At 51.8% G+C, this 16,583-nt stretch overlaps 1 protein-coding gene across 2 annotated transcripts; it reads left to right on the forward strand.

The window, feature by feature from the left end:
- Nucleotides 1-2,259: 2,259 nt before the first annotated feature.
- On the forward strand, nt 2,260-16,389 carry LOC129714251 (SERTA domain-containing protein 1-like). Of its 2 annotated transcripts, none has more exons than XM_055663797.1 (3): nt 2,260-2,425; nt 11,321-11,391; nt 14,937-16,389. In XM_055663797.1, exons 2-3 carry the CDS (start codon nt 11,378-11,380, stop codon nt 15,616-15,618), a joined length of 696 nt encoding a protein of 231 aa, XP_055519772.1. In that variant the 5' UTR covers nt 2,260-2,425; nt 11,321-11,377; the 3' UTR covers nt 15,619-16,389. The 2 variants fall into 2 exon arrangements, with proteins under 2 accessions (XP_055519772.1, XP_055519773.1); XM_055663798.1 differs by lacking the exon at nt 2,260-2,425 and adding an exon at nt 7,857-7,980.
- Nucleotides 16,390-16,583: the final 194 nt, after the last annotated feature.

The raw sequence follows: 16,583 nt of genomic DNA on the forward strand, positions 1-16,583 counted from the left end.
AGGACTGTCTTATGAAGAAAGACTGGATAGACTTGGTTTATACTCTCTAGAATTTAGGAGATTGAGAGGGGATCTTATTGAAACTTACAAAATTCTTAAGGGGTTGGACAGGCTAGATGCAGGAAGATTGTTCCCGATGTTGGGGAAGTCCAGGACAAGGGGTCACAGCTTAAGGATAAGGGGGAAATCCTTTAAAACCGAGATGAGGAGAACTTTTTTCACACAGAGAGTGGTGAATCTGGAACTCTCTGCCACAGAGGGTAGTTGAGGCCAGTTCATTGGCTATATTTAAGAGGGAGTTAGATGTTGCCCTTGTGGCTAAGGGGATCAGGGGGTATGGAGAGAAGGCAGGTACGGGATACTGAGTTGGATGATCAGCCATGATCATATTGAATGGCGGTACAGGCTCGAAGGGCCGAATGGCCTACTCCTGCACCTAATTTCTATGTTTCTATGAAACCCTTCTGTATGTTAACTATTTGTGATATGCACACACTTTCAAAGTAACATGGAGCCCATCTGCATTTTTATCCGATGAGATAATTCACTACTGCACTGGGTGCGTTTTTTTCCCTGATGAGTCACTTTGAAGCCTGTTCACGATTCACATCCCACTCCACTTAGTGTCACTGGCAACATTACCTGACACCAGGAAGTCCAGAAAATGACACAAAGTGCTGGAGTAACTCAGCGGGTCGGGCAGCATCTCTGCAGAACATGGGTGGGTGACACTTCAAAATTCTTAAGGGGTTGGACAGGCTAGATGCAGGAAGATTGTTCCCAATGTTGGGGAAGTCCAGAACAACGGGTCACAGTTTAAGGATAAGGGGGAAATCCTTTAGGACTGAGATGAGAAAAACATTTTTTACAGAGAGTGGCGAATCTCTGGAATTCTCTGCCACAGAATGTAGTTGAGGCCAGTTCATTGGCTATATTTAAGGGAGTTAGATGTGGCCCTTGTGGCTAAAGGGATCAGGGGGTATGGAGAGAAGGCAGGTACAGGATACTGAGTTGGATGATCAGCCATGATCATATTGAATGGCGGTGCAGGCTCGAAGGGCCGAATGGCCTACTCCTGCACCTATTTTCTATGTTTCAGCTCAGTGCCCCTTTTTCATGCTGATTGTGGTAGAGCGGGTGAGAAAGCTGGAAGAGAGGAAGGGCAATGCAAAGACTGGCGAGTTTAGAAGGATGAGAGGGCATCTTATTGAAACATATAAGATTATGTTTCAGGCAGCAGTTCCACCGCCTCAATCAAACTGACCCTAAACTTCACCGATCCATGTCCTCCAGGGAGGCTGCCTGACCCGCCGAGTCACTCCGGCACTTTGTGTGGCTTTCCTTGATTTGACCCGCATCTGCAGTTCCTTGTCTCCACATTTGAGCAGCCCTGCTACTGTGCTGCCCTTGTATTGCTACAATCCACATTCTTAAAGCCTACTTCGTGAAACGTTCTGCTGCTACTGCGGCGCCACGTAAATACAAACCCTTCGGGGTTTTTTTCCCCAGATGCATGAGAGATCGGCGACGCTGGTTTCCTCCGGAGAGCCCCGGCAGGCGGAGTCTGTCTGTCTGTCTGTCTATCTGCAGCGTTTCAGTGTGTTGGCGGCAGCGGGGGCGAAGGGAGGGAAGGGGCGGAAGGGGGAGGGCGAAAGAGGGAGCTGGTGGGTTGGAGGTAGATAGGGGGAGGGAGAAGGAAGGAGGGGAGGGGAAGGGAGGAGGGGAGGGGAGGGAGGGGGAGGGCGAAGGAGGGAGGAGGAGGGGAAGGTAGGAGGGGGGAGGGCGTGGGAGGGAAAGGGGGGTGGCGAAGGAGGGGGGGGAGGGGAGGGGAGACGAAGGAAGGGGGGGGGGAGGGAGGAAAGGGAGGGAGGATGGAAGGGGGAGGGCGAAGGGGGGGTAGGTTGGGGGAGGGGGAGGGGGGAAGGGGGGGTAGGTTGGGGAGGGGGGGGGAGGGGGAGGGCGGACAGAGAGAGAGGGAGGGGAGGGAGGGAGATAGGGGGAGGGGGTAGGTTGTGGGAGGGAGATAGGGGAGGGAAAGGGAGGGCGAAGGAAGGATGGGGAGGGCGAATGAGGGAGGGGGAGGGGAGGGGAGGAGGAGGTGAGTGGATAGAAGAAGAAAGGGGATGGCGAAGGAAGGAGGGGAGGAGGGAAGGGGAGGGTGAAGAAGGGAGGAGAGAGGAAGGGGGAGGGCGAAGGAGAGGGAGGGGGTAGGTGGGGGGAAGGGAAATGGAGGGTGAAGGAGGAAGGGAATGCGAGGGGGAAGGGAACTCCCACACCCCGCCCACCCCGTCAGGTTGCCCAGGCAACTGTATGGGGGTTGCGCTCGGAAGCAGCTGACACACACGAGTCAGACTGACAGCAGGAAGGTTACAATGTAGCGGCGGCGGCGGCGGCCACTGGACACACACACACACACAGCGAGCGGGTGAGTTACAATGTGTCAATTTCATGTATTCAGCGACTCTGCTACAATGTATCCACATCATGTGCCACGCCAATACAACGTGTCAATGTCATGTACGGGACGAGTTACAATGTATCAATGTCGTGTACTCGATGTTACATCGTGTCAGTTTCACGTCTGAGATGAGTTACAATGAGTTCAACAAGCTGGAAACATCGAAGGTAAGACAAAAATGCTGGAGAAACTCAGCGGGTGAGGCAGCAGAGGTAACGTTTCGGGTCGAGACCCTTCTCCAGACTTCCTCTGTCTTTGGGTACTTTGTGAATCCCGGTGATCTCCGATCCCGCGTCAAGACCAGGAAATAGTCAGTTTCAAATGATATTTACAGACTGTAGCGTGGGACCTCTTCGCTGTAGTTAGGGGTGTGGGTGGGGGGGGTTTGGTGGGGGGGGGGGGGGGTGGTTTTTCGCAGTCATTATTTTCAACCAAAGAGTTGAAAGGGGTACAAAGGTGGAGGGAGAGACGGACGGGGGCGAGGAGAGGGAGAAGGCGGAGAGAGCTGCGTGTGTATTCGTTCGTAAATAGCGAGTGATTCATCGAGGAGAGGGCGCCTTCGGGATCGTGACGAATGGAGTCGACTCAGCCTCGAAACTGTTCCCTCCTCTCCCAGTTTCACTTTTTTTTGGAAAGTCGAGGAGGAAAAGTTTTCTTGGAAGTTGATCTTAAAGTAGCTGAAACTCTGGAAAGGGAGAGCTGTAAATCTTTAAATCCACCCTCCATTCCCACACTGACCTTTCTGTCCTGGGCCTCCGCTACTGTGCAAATTGGAGGAACAGCACCTCATATTTCACTTGGGCAGCTTTCACCCCAGCGGTATGAACATTGACTTCTCTAACTTCAATAGAGAAGGCAGGTACGGGATACTGAGTTGGATGATCAGCCATGATCATATTGAATGGCGGTGCAGGCTCGAAGGGCCGAATGGCCTACTCCTTCACCTAATTTCTATGTTTCTATGTTTCCCTCTCTCACCATCCCAGTTCTCCGACCAGTCTGACTGTCTCCGACAACATTTATCTTGCCCTGTTGTTGCCTTCTCCTATCTAACAATGATCTATTCTAGTCTTCCCTGATCTCCATCCCCTTTGTCCTGTTTTCACGCCTTGCACCTCCTTATCTTTGTATCTCCCTCTCCCCTGACTGAGTCTGAAGAAGGGCCTCCACCCGTAACATCACCCATTCCTTCTCTCCAGAGATGCTGCCTGTCCCACTGAGTCAAGGGCCTGTCCCACTTGGACGTTCACGCAGATGGTGCGTGAAGATTTTGTACATCCCAAAATCCTGGGGCGCCGTGCGCGACCATGCGTCACTGCCTACGTCACCACGCACCATGTGCTTGTACACTCTGGAGTTTAGAAGGATGAGAGGGCATCTCATTGAAACATATAAGATTGTTAAGGGCATGGACACGCTAGAGGCAGGAAACATGTTCCCGATGTTGCGGGAGTCCAGAACCAGGGGTCACACACAGTTTAAGAATAAGGGGTCGTCCATTTAGAACGGAGACGAGGAAACACTTTTTCTCACAGAGAGTGGTGAGTCTGTGGAATTCTCTGCCTTGGAGGGCGGTGGAGGCAGGTTCTCTGGATGCTTTCAAGAGAGAGATAGATAGGGCCCAGGAGAGATAGGGAAGGGGAGTTACAACAGGGATTCAGCAACTGGGATTTTCATTTCTCTCTCAGAGACACTGGCCTGGGACTTAACCAACTTCCTCGCTTACCCATCCATATGCCTGGGGGTATCTGTCCCCCTTCTTCCCATCCTGCTTCTCCCCACTTCCCTCCCCCCATCTCCCCACCACCATCTCCCCACCCCCCATACTCCCCTCCCATCCCATTCTCCCCCCCCATCTCCCCACCCCCCATCCCCCACCCCCATCTCCCCACCCCCATCCCCCACCCCCATCTCCCCCCCCCCCATCTCCCCCCATCTCCCCACCCCCCCCCCCCCAACCCCATCTCCCCACCCCCATCTTCCCCCCCCATCCCCCCCCCCCCATCTCCCTCTCCTCTCCTCACAACTCTTCCCCACCCCCCCCCCCCCCCCCATCTCCCCACCTTCCATCTCTCCACCAACCCCCCATTTCCCCTTCTCCCCCCACCGCCCCCCCCCCTCACATCACCCCGTATTTATTGAGCTTTTTATTTTTTCTCTCTTCCCGTTATATACAATGTTTACATATTCACATCTTCTGTTGTGCTGCAGCAAGTAAGAGCATATGACAATAAAACACTCTTGACTCTTCTCCCCACCACTTCTCCCCATCCCCCCCCCTCCCCTCCCCCATTCCTCCTCCTCTCCCCCATCTGAAGAATCCTCCTGCCTGCCTGCCTGCCTGCCTTGCCCAGAGATCATCCCTTCAGCCTCCCCTGGTTCCCCTCCCCCTCCCCCTGCCTGTCCTCTCCTGTATGGTAACCTGTCCCACTGTCTGCCTCACCCAGCATCTGGCTGATGTCCAGTCCCCCCCCGCCATTTGTCCCTGTGTCTAGACCATCATTGTTAGTCTGCCCCCCCCCCCCCCCACCCCCAGCCTCCGGCCTCCTGCCTGTCCTTCCTGTTTCTCTTTAGCCTCTTCCCGTAAGTCAAAGCAAAAGGGAAACGGATAAGACATTCATAACAATGACTGAGATCGGTGGCGAAACGTGAAGCCGTCAGGGGCTGGGAACGAGGGCACGATGGCAAGAACTCTGAGAAAAAGAATGTCAGGTGTTCATTATTTAGCTCCGTTTCGAAATCCAGCACGGAAACAGGCCCTTCGGCCCACCGAGTCTATGCCGACCATCGATCACCCATTCCCACTAGTTCTATGTTATCCCAATTTCTCATCCGCTCCCCATACATAGACAATAGACAATAGACAACAGGTGCAGGAGGAGGCCATTCGGCCCTTCCATCCAGCACCGCCATTCAATGTGGTCATGGCTGATTATCCCCAATCAGTACCCCGCTCCTGCCTTCTCCCCATATCCCCTGACTCCGCTATTTTTAAGAGCCCTACCTAGCTCTCTCTTGAAAGCATCCAGAGAACCCGCCTCCACCGCCATCTGAGGCAGAGTTTGGTGATGGGTTTGGTGCACCAGAGCCGATCCCTGAGTTACTCAGACTACGCGAGAAACTCCTCCTCCCATCCCGACTCTCCATCTGAAGAAGGGTCTCGACCAGAAACGCCACCCATTCCTTTTACCCGGGGATGTTGCCTGCCCAGCTGGGTAACTCCAGCATTTAGTGTCCATCCGCGCGAGGGGGAGACACACATTTAGAGCTAGAGGGTGGCTCTGCGTGAAACCCGGATTGGTGGAGGTCTATTGCTGATAACTTTAGTTTAGGTCAGTTTGGAGATGCAGCGTGGAATCCAGGTCTCTGGAGCTGTGAGGCGGCAACTCTACCGCTGCACCACTGTGCCACCCTGTCTAGAGAGATAGTGAAAAGCTTTTGTTTGCCTGCTTCCCAGACAAGTCAAGAGAGTTTATTGTCATGTGTCAGGAAGGAACCGATTGTGGACTTTGGAAGGAGTAGGTTGGGGACCCACAGCCCCGTCTATATCAACGGGTCGATGGTTGAAAGGTCAAGAGCTTCAAATTCCTGGGCGTGCACATCTCTGAAGATCTCTCCTGGTCCGAGAACACCAACGCAATGATCAAGAAAGCTCATCAGCGCCTCTACTTCCTGAGAAGATTACGGAGAGTCGGATTGTCAAGGAAGACTCTCTCTAACTTCTACAGGTGCACAGTGGAGAGCATGCTGACCGGTTGCATCGTGGCTTGGTTCGGCAACTTGAGCGCCCTGGAGAGGAAAAGACTACAAAAAGTAGTAAACACTGCCCAGTCCATCATCGGCTCTGACCTTCCTTCCATCGAGGGGATTTATCGCAGTCGCTGCCTCAAAAAGGCTGGCAGCATCATCAAAGACCCACACCATCCTGGCCACACACTCATCTCCCTGCTACCTTCAGGTAGAAGGTACAGGAGCCTGAAGACTGCAACAACCAGGTTCAGGAATAGCTACTTCCCCACAGCCATCAGGCTATTAAACCTGGCTCGGACAAAACTCTGATTATTAATAGCCCATTATCTGTTATTTGCACTTTATCAGTTTATTTATTAATGTGTGTATATATTTATATTATGGTATATGGACACACTGATCTGTTTTGTAGTAAATGCCTACTATGTTCTGTTGTGCTGAAGCAAAGCAAGAATTTCATTGTCCTATACAGGGACACATGACAATAAACTCACTTGAACTTGAACTTGTGTCCCTGATAGGACAATGAAATTCTTGCTTGCTGCAGCACAACGGAATATAGTAGGCATAAATACAGAACAGATCAGTGTGTGTCCATATACCATTATATAAATATATACACACATCAATAAATAAAACAGATGAAGTGCAAATAACAGATAGTGGTCTATTAGTGTTCAGAGTTGAGTTTAATAGCCTGATGGCTGTGGGGAGGTAGCTATTCCTGAACCTGGATGTTGCAGTCTTCAGGCTCCTGTACCTTCTGCCTGAAGGCAGCGGAGAGATGAGTGTGTGGCCAGGATGGTGTGGGTCCTTGATGATGCTGCCAGGCTTTCAAATCACACTATGCACAAGTACCATCAAACCATGCACAAGTATAGGTTGGAAGCAGGCCCTTCAGCCCAGGCTGTCCAAGATGCCCCATCTAAGCTAGTCCATTGGCCCATATCCATCTAAACCTATCCTATCCACGTACCTATCCAAATGACTTTAGACTTTAGAGATACAGCATGGAAGCAGGCCCTTCGGCCCACCAAGACCATGCCGACCAAGGATCACCCTGTACACTAGTCTTATCTCTCTGACTACCCGTGTGCAGGGTATTATAGCGTTCAAGTTGCAGGGAGAGAGCAGAGAGAACAGAAGGTTTAGCCTCTGTCCCACCTCCCCCGGCTGCTGAGGTTTTGATCTGTAACCGCGGGGAGTGTGTGCGGCTGCCTCTGGGATTCTTAGAGACCCACTTTCGGGTTGTGTGTGTGTGTGTGTGTGTGTGTGTGTGTGTGTGTGTGTGAGAGGGTGTGTGTGTGTGTGTGAGAGAGAGTGAGTGTGAGTGTGTGTGAGTGAGTGTGTGAGAGAGATTCAAGATTCAAGATTCAATTTAATTGTGTCAGAGAGAGAGTGAGTGTGTAAGAGAGAGTTTGTGTGTGAGTGTGAGATAGTGAGTGTGTGTAGGTAAGTGTGTGAGAGAGAAACAGTTTTTGAGAGAGAGAGAGAGAGAGAGAGAGAGTGCGTGAGAGAAAGAAAGAGGGGGTGTGTGTGAGAGAGAGTGCGTGTGAGTGAGCGAGTGTGTGGGCTGGCGCTTGTCTATATCAGGTGATTCAGTGGCAGTGGGCAGAGCTCTGCTATAGGATCTTTGGCAGCGGGTGCAGACAGATGCTGTGAGCCGGCGGGCGGACGGACGGGCACTAGAGGGGATATCACCAGCTCTGCGCCGGGCTCCAGCGTTGAAGGCGAGGCAGAGACTGGAGCCGGAGCCGGTGGTCTGATGCGAGGTGAGGTGCGGGGAGTGAGCTGCAGTAACTCGGCGGGACGGGCAGCATCTCCGGGGAGAAGGGACGGGTCGGGTCGGGACCCTTCTGCAGACTGAGTCGTGCGGAATGTGAACGGTGGCGAGGAGAGGTCGGGGGGACCCGTGTGTCTGGGTCTGGCCGGGATGGGTCATGGTCGGCCCGAGGCACTGCCTCTCCTGCCCTGGTGTGTGTCTGTCTCTGTGTGTGTCTGTCTCTGTGTGTGTGTCCTGTATGGTGTGTGTGTGTGTGTGTGTGTGTCTGTGGCTGTGTGTGTGTGTGTGTGTGTGTGTGTGTGTGTGTGTATGTGTGTGTGTGTGTGTCTGTCTGTGTGTGTGTGTGTCTGTGTGTGTGTGTCTGTGTGTCTGTCTGTGTGTGTGTGTCTGTGTGTGTGTGTGTGTGTGTGTGTGTGTGTGTGTGTGTGTGTGTGTGTGTGTGTGTGTGTGTGTGTGTGTGTGTGTGTGTGTGTGTCTGTCTGTGTGTGTGTGTGTGTGTGTGTCTGTGTGTGTGTGTCTGTGTGTCTGTCTGTGTGTGTGTGTGTGTGTGTGTCTGTGTGTGTGTCTGTGTGTGTGTCTGTGTGTGTGTGTGTGTGTGTGTGTGTGTGTGTGTGTGTCTGTGTGTGTGTGTCTGTGTGTGTGTGTGTGTGTGTGTGTGTGTGTGTGTGTCTGTGTGTGTCTGTGTGTGTGTGTGTGTGTGTCTGTGTGTCTCTGTGTGTGTCTGTGTGTGTGTGTCTGTCTGTGTGTGTGTGTCTGTGTGTGTGTCTGTCTGTGTGTGTGTGTGTGTGTGTGTGTGTGTGTGTGTGTGTGTGTGTCTGTCTGTGTGTGTGTCTGTGTGTCTGTGTGTCTGTCTGTGTGTGTGTCTGTCTGTGTCTGTGTGTGTGTGTCTGTGTGTGTGTCTGTCTGTGTGTGTCTGTGTGTGTGTGTGTGTGTGTGGCTGTCTGTGTGTATCTGTCTGTGTGTGTGGCTGTCTGTGTGTGTGTGTGTGTGGCTGTCTGTGTGTGTGTGTGTGTCCCCTCCTGCTTCCCTACTGCCCTGGGCTGTGTGTGTGTAACCCCACCCTCTCCTCCCTCCTCCCCTGGGCTGTGCCTGTGTACTCCCCTCCCTCCCTCATCCCCCCTCCGCTCCCCCCCCCCCCCCCGTCCCCCCCCCCCCCCCGTCCCCCTACAACAAACAGTGGGTGAAATGGTGACTGTGATCTCTGTCCAGCTCCAGTGTCTGAGTCTAGTTTCCCTCCACCTAGAAGGGCCGAATGGCCCACTCCTGCATCTATTGTCTATTGACCTCCAAGCTGGGTTCATGAGAGCACATGAGAGGAGGGGGTCTCTGCTCATAGTGGCCGTGGGGTGGGAGGAAGGAGAGGGAGAGGGGGGAGGAGAGGGAGGGGGGGAAGAGGGAGGGAGGGGGGGTCTCCTTCCCCAATTCCCTGGGGGGGTGGGGAAGGGGGGAAAGGGGATGGGGTGGGAGAGAGTTCCCTACTGGATGTGGAATTCCCTTGGTGTCTGACACAGAAGGTAGACACAAAAAGCCAGACTGACTCAGCGGGTCAGGCAGCATCTCTGGAGAGAAGGAGCAGGTGACGTTTCGGGTCGAGACCCTTCACCAGACTCCGGGAGCCCAGAGGTGGTGAGGACCTGCTGTCTGTTACCATGGCAACTCCTCCGTCTCCCCGGCAACACAAGGGGATGCTGCTTCCAGCTGACCTGAATGGTCACCCTTGCCTTGACCATCTTCCTGACCGCCTGTGTTAACTGATTGGGGCAGTGGGTGTAGAGTGTGAGGGGGAGGGGGGGGGGTTGGAGGGGTTACATAAGGCTTCATAAATTATAAGCCATTCAGCCCATCAGGCCGATTCACCTCTACCCCATCGCGGACATTGGACTTTGTCTGTGGAACTGATGCACTACAATGCTGAGAACTATATATGTCGATATGCTGAGGATAGCCACAAAAAGCTGGAGTAACTCAGCGGGTCAGGCAGCATCTCTGGAGAGAAGGAATACCTTCTTTATATGCTGTCTGACCGGCTGTGTTACTCCAGCATTTTGTGTCTATCTTAACTATATTCTGCACTCTGTATCTTCCCCTTTGCTCTACCTATTATACTTGAGATCGACTCGATTGTATGTATGTGTGTTATATCTTTGTTGAGCCAGCCAGTACAACAAAGCTTTTCACTGTACCTCAGTACAGGTGACGATAGTAAACTATAGTTTAATTTAGAGATACAGCACGGAAACAGGCCCTTCGGCCCACTGGGTCCGTATCAACCAGCGATCCCTACACACTAACACTATCCTACACAATTTGGTTACATTTACACCAAGCCAATTAACCCACAAAACTGTCTGAAGAAGGATTTCGGCCCGAAACGTCGCCTATTTTCTTCGCTCCATAGATGCTGCCTCACCCGCTGAGTTTCTCCAGCATTTTTGTCCACTAACCTACAAACCTGTGCGTCTTTGGAGTGTGGGAGGAAACCAAAATTCTCAGTGAAACGGGGAGAACGTGCGAACTCCGTACAGACAGCACCCGTAGTTGGGATCGAACCTGTGTCTCTGTGTCACTGTAAAGGGCCCGTCCCAATTGGATGATTTTTTTTCGGCGACTGCCCGCGTCATTGACTGACATATCAGGGTTGCCGAAAGATTTTAAACATTTCAAAATCCAGCGGCAACAATAGACAATAGGTGCAGGTGGAGGCCATTCGGCCCTTCGAGCCATTCAATGTGATCATGGCTGATCATCCCCAATCAGTACCCCGTTCCTGCCTTCTCCCCATATCCCCTGACTCCGCTATCTTTAAGAGCCCTATCTAGCTCTCTCTTGAAAGCAAACAGAGAACCGGCCTCCACCGCCCTCTGAGGAAGAGAATTCCACAGACTCACCACTCTCTGTGTGTGAAAAAGTTTAATGTCAGAGGGATTTAAGTAAGTAAGTAAGTTTATTGGCCAAGTATTCACATACAAGGAATTTGCCTTGTGACAAAAAAAATGTTGTGGCACTCGAGGAGACTTTTTCGATGACCTGATAGGTCAGTCAATGGTGTCGGCAGTCATGGAACAAATTGCCAAGTGGGACAGGCTCTTAAGTGCTGTAAGATAGCGACTCTACCACTGTGTCACTGTGTTGCCCTGAACTGAAACTGAAACTAAAACTAAAACTAACTGCACTAAACATTCTCGTAAATAATGACGAGTGAGATGAAGTGGAGTTGATCACAGAGTTTGGAGTTGATCACAGAGTTTGGTCGACTGCCTTGTTTCAATGCAGCAGGCAAGCAATGACTGAGGATGGCAGCTGATCCCCCTTTTCTCCTGGTGTTGTAGGTTGTTGGCGGGACACAAGGAGCGTCGCCTTGTAGACGGATCCCTTGGAAAGAGTCGATGGCTGCAGTCAGGTGAGTGAGAAGTCTTTGCCTACAGGGTTTAATCCAAAGATCCTATAGCGGAGCAAGATAGACCACTTCTGCTACATGCAATGGGCTGACGTGTAGTACGCAACGGAGCGGAACGTGGGCCTTTTTTTCATCCATTTTAGTAACCGGACCCGACTCGCAGTGTAATCAACGTTGCGGGGGAACAGTTTGTGTTGATAAATTATGATTCTGAAAATGAGGAGAAGATTTTTACCAAAGAACGTTTATTTTTACGAGGATGTTTCCGTAACCGGCTTCCGTCTCCGCACTAGTATCTTTGCTCCGCTACGGGATCTTTGGTGCGGAGACGGAAGCCGGTTACGGAAACGGGGCCGAGAATGACCCACGGATCTGCCCATGACCGGGGCGGCAGGTGGCGCAATGGGCTAAGTGTTCGGCTGGCGACCGGAAGGTAGCCGGTTCGAATCCCGCTTGGAGTGCATACTGTCGTTGTGTCCTTGGGCAAGACACTTCACCCACCTTTGCCTGCGTGTGAATGTGTGTGAGTGATTGGTGGTGGTCGGAGGGGCCGTAGGCGCAGATTAGCAGCCATGCTTCCGTCAGTCTGCCCCAGGGCAGCTGTGGCTACAGAAGTAGCTCACCACCACCGAGTGTGACTGAGGAGTGAATGAATAATGCGATGTAAAGCGCCTTGAGTATCTAGAAAGGCGCTATATAAATCCCATCCATCCATCCATGACCGTACTACGTCTTTTTCGTCGAGTGGACGATCTTGCTCGCTGTAGGATCTTTGGTTTAATCTACCGGAAGGATGTGATTAAGCTGAGAAAATGGAAGGGAAGGGCAGCACGGTGGCTCAGCGGTAGAGTTGCTGCCTCACAGCGCCAGAGACCCGGGTTCGATCCTGACTACAGGTGCTGTCTGTACGGAGCTTGCACGTTCTCCCCGTGACCTGCGTGGGTTTTCTCCAAGATCTTCGGTTTCCTCCCACATTCCAAAAAAGTACGGGTTTGTAGGTTAATTGGCTTGGTACATATGTAAAATTGTCCCTAGTGGGTGTGGGATAGTGTTAGTGTACGGGGGTCGCTAGTCGGCGTGGGCTGAAGGGCCTGTTTCCGCACAGTACCTCTAAACTAAACTAATGTAGGTTAATTGGCTTGGTATAAATGTACATTGTCCCTGTGTAGGAGAAACTAGTTTAAATCAAAGATAGACACAAAATGCTGGAGTAACTTAGACGAAGGGTCTGGACCTGTAAAGGTCACCCATCCTTCTCTCCAGAGACGCTGCCTGTCCCGCTGAGTTACTCCAGCTATCTGTGTCTATTCTGGTTACACCAGCATCTGCAGTCCCCTCCTACACATTAAACCTGTTCTTTGAGGTAGTTCTGATCAATGCAATTATATTTAAAAGACACTTGGACAATTACGTAGATAGGAATGTTTAAGAGGCAAATGGGACTAGCTTGGGGCCTTTTGGTCGGCATGGGCAAACTGAGACGAAGGGCCTGTTTCTGTGCTGTGGGACTCTGGCTGTGTTATATCTGGAAGGAGGGTGATGAGGCTGAGATATCGGCATGTGTGTGAGGTATTGTGTGTACTCACTTCTGCCAGTGTAGTCCACCCAAGTCTCAGACCTCCAGCTCTGCAAAGAAAAATACTGCAGAAGCTTGGAAATCTGAAATAAAAGGAGACAGCAAAATCCTGCAGATGAAGGGGAATCTGAAATAAAAACAGACTGCAAAATACTGCAGATGAAGGGGAATCTGAAATTAAAATGGGCAACAAAATACTGCAGATGAAGGGGAATCTGAAATTAAAACAGATAGCAAAATAATGCAGATATATGAAAGTGAAATAAAAATAAGCAGCAAAATACTGCAGATGCCGGGAAATCTGAAATATAAATAGGCAGGAGAATGCTGCAGTTGCTGTGAAGTTGGGATGGAACCCGAGTCACTGGTGCTGTGAGGCAGCAACTCCACCACTGTGCCACACCCAAACTTTGTGTCTATCTTTGGTTTAAACCAGCATCTGCAGTTCTTTGTTTCGACATGTTGCCATGGTGACGGACTGTTTACAAAACTATCCTGTTGATAGATGAACGAAGTGACGAATGAGAAGCATGAATGAGAATCACATTTAAAACGTGAAACGCACAGGTTGACTGTGGCTGAAATGAAACCAAAAGCAGATATGCTGGAAATACCCAACGTGTCAGGCAGTGTCCGTGGAGATAGAAGCTGAGCTGGTTTCATAGAGAAAATAGGTGCAGGAGTAGGCCATTCGGCCCTTCGAGCCTGCACCGCCATTCAATATGATCATGGCTGATCATCCAACTCAGTATGCTGTACCAGCCTTCTCTCCACACCCCCTGATCCCTTTAGCCACAAGGGCCACATCTAACTCCCTCTTAAATATAGCCAATGAACTGGCCTCAACTACCTTCTGTGGCAGAGAATTCCACAGTGTAAATTCTCTGTGTAAAAAATGATTTTCTCATCTCGGTCCTAAAAGACTCCCCTCTTATCCTTAAACTGCGACCCCTTGTTCTGGACTTCACCAACATCGGGAATAATCTTCCTGCATCTAGCCTGTCCAACCCCTTAAGAATGTTGTAAGTTTCTATAAGATCCCCCCTCCATCTAAATATAGCCAATGAACTGTGGCCTCAACTACCTTCTGCGGGAGAGAATTCCACAGATTCACCACTCCCTGTGTGAAAAATGTTTTCCTCATCCCGGTTCTAAAAGACTTCCCCCTTATCCTTAAACTGTGACCCCTTGTTTCATGATCAATAGACTCACACAGCAGGGAAACAGGCCCTTCAGCTCAATGTGCCCATACCCCATCTACACCAGTCCCACCTGCCTGCATTTGGCCCATATCCCTATAAACCTTTGTTTCCAAGTACCTGTACCTGAGAGAAAACCCACACGGGGAGAATGTCCAAACTCCGTACAAACAGTACCTGTAGTCAGGATCGAACCTGGGTCTCTGGGGCTGTAAAGTGGCAGCATTACCGATGGAGTACCATGTGGTCTGAGGGTTGCAGTCTTTCCATTTAAATAAAATAGATCTTCTGGGAATTAATGTGGTAAAAGCCATCAGCCGATGGGCGGAGCGGGCCAAATGAATAGAATCTTCTATGTGTCTGTGTTATCCCTGGGGTTCCTGCTAAATGCCTTCATCCACCACTTGCCTGAAGTTGTTGGGATACCATATAACCATATAACAATTACAGCATGGAAACAGGCCATCTCGACCCTTCTAGTCCGTGCCGAACACATATTCTCCCCTAGTCCCATATACCTGTGCTCAGACCATAACCCTCCATTCCCTTCTCATCCATATGCCTATCCAATTTATTTTTAAATGATAAAAACGAACCTGCCTCCACCACCTTCACTGGAAGCTCATTCCACACAGCTACCACTCTCTGAGTAAAGAAGTTCCCCCTCATGTTACCCCTAAACTTCTGTCCCTTAATTCTCATGTCATGTCCCCTTACGTGATACATGATACGTTGACCTTTCTGACACTGTTGCGCTGTTTTTTCCCGCCCAGGTTTACGAGAGGCGTGAAGAGGAAACGAGCTGAGGATGAGGATGAGGGAGTCCGGCCATTGTCGCCCCCACTTGCTTTCCGCTGCGAGGCTCTGCTCGATCTCTCACTGCACAAGCTGCACCAGGGCTGCACGGTTGCGGACCGCAACCTGCGACGTTCCGTGCTCATCGCCAACACCTTGCGGCGGCTGCAGGCGGGGGAGGGGGGGTCCCTGCCCCCACAGACCCAGCCCCAGCCCGAAGCCCCGGACCCTAACAACGCCGACACCGACGTTGACGCTGACACCGACGCCAACAACAACCTCTGCCTCCTGTTGGGAGACGACGACACTCTCTCCATCGCCCTCCACGACCTGGACTACCCGGGCGGTCTCGGGGGGAGCCCACCCTTCCCGGAGGAGGACCCCCCCCTCTCTCCCACCCAGCCACTCCGCTCCGTCCTGGCCGAGCTGGACATGGCCGACTCCGACGCCTTCTTGACCGACTGCTCGCTGGACGACATCTTCTCGGACATCGACACCTCCATGTACGACGGGCAGACGAGTCTCGCCGCAGGTCTCTGGGACCCCCTCAAGCCCCCGGACCCTGCCCCCTTCCCCTGGGACTACCCCTCGACCAGGACCCCCAGCGGGCGGACTGAGTTCGCCGATCTGGAGATGGTGATGGACTTGCTGGCTGGATGAACATTGGTCACCCATAGACCCCAATACAACAATGTGTCAGCCTGGCCATCCAGTGACTTGGGCACAGTGGCCCCTGGCATCTCTACCCTTTGCCCTGGTACTTTCAAACCCTGGTGGTGAGAAAGTGGCATTGCGGGCAAGACCTTCCAATCCACCATTTGTAGCTAAATGGTGTTGGGCTGGTTGGGGGGGGTCCCATTTCTGACCTGTTTCCCATTTCACACGCGTTTGGTTTGGACTTCACCCTCCCCGTGAGCGGGCAGGGACCCCCACCCTGGGGCGATGTTTGCTGAGGGGGGGGGGGGCAGATCACGGAGGGGCTTCACCCCAGAGGCTCTGACTGCAACATATAAAATTGGACAGGCTAGATGCAGGAAAAATATTCCCCATGTTGGGGGAGTCCAGAACCAGGGGTCACACAGTTTAAGAATAAGGGGTCGGCCATTTAGGACTGAGATGAGGAAAAACGTTTTCACCCAGAGAGTTGTGAATCTGTGGATTTCTCTGCCACAGAGAATGTCTCTGTCACTGGATGTTTTCAAGAGAGAGAGTTAGATTTAGCTCTAAGGGCTAACGGAATCAAGGGATATGGGGAGAAGGCAGGAACGGGGTACTGATTTTGGATGATCAGCCATGATCATATTGAATGGCGGTGCTGGCTCGAAGGGCCGAATGGCCGACTCGTGCACCTATTTTCTATGTTTCTAGGCTGAAAGGCCAGCAGGGGTTAGTCGGGCCGAACGGCCTGTTGCTGAGCTGTGAATTGTTTGCGGGGGGGGGGGGGGGGGGGGGGGGGGGGGGGGGTTATTTTCACTGGAATTCATCGCCACAGACGGCTGTGGAGGCCAAGTCAATGGTTAATTATAAGGCAGAGTGAGATAGATTCTTGATTAGTACGGGTGTCAGGGGTTATGGGGTTGAGAGGGAAAGATAGATCAGCTACGGTTGAATGGCGGAGTAAACTT

This window comes from Leucoraja erinacea, chromosome 38, assembly GCF_028641065.1.
Source record: "Leucoraja erinacea ecotype New England chromosome 38, Leri_hhj_1, whole genome shotgun sequence".
Lineage (NCBI taxonomy): Eukaryota > Metazoa > Chordata > Chondrichthyes > Rajiformes > Rajidae > Leucoraja > Leucoraja erinaceus.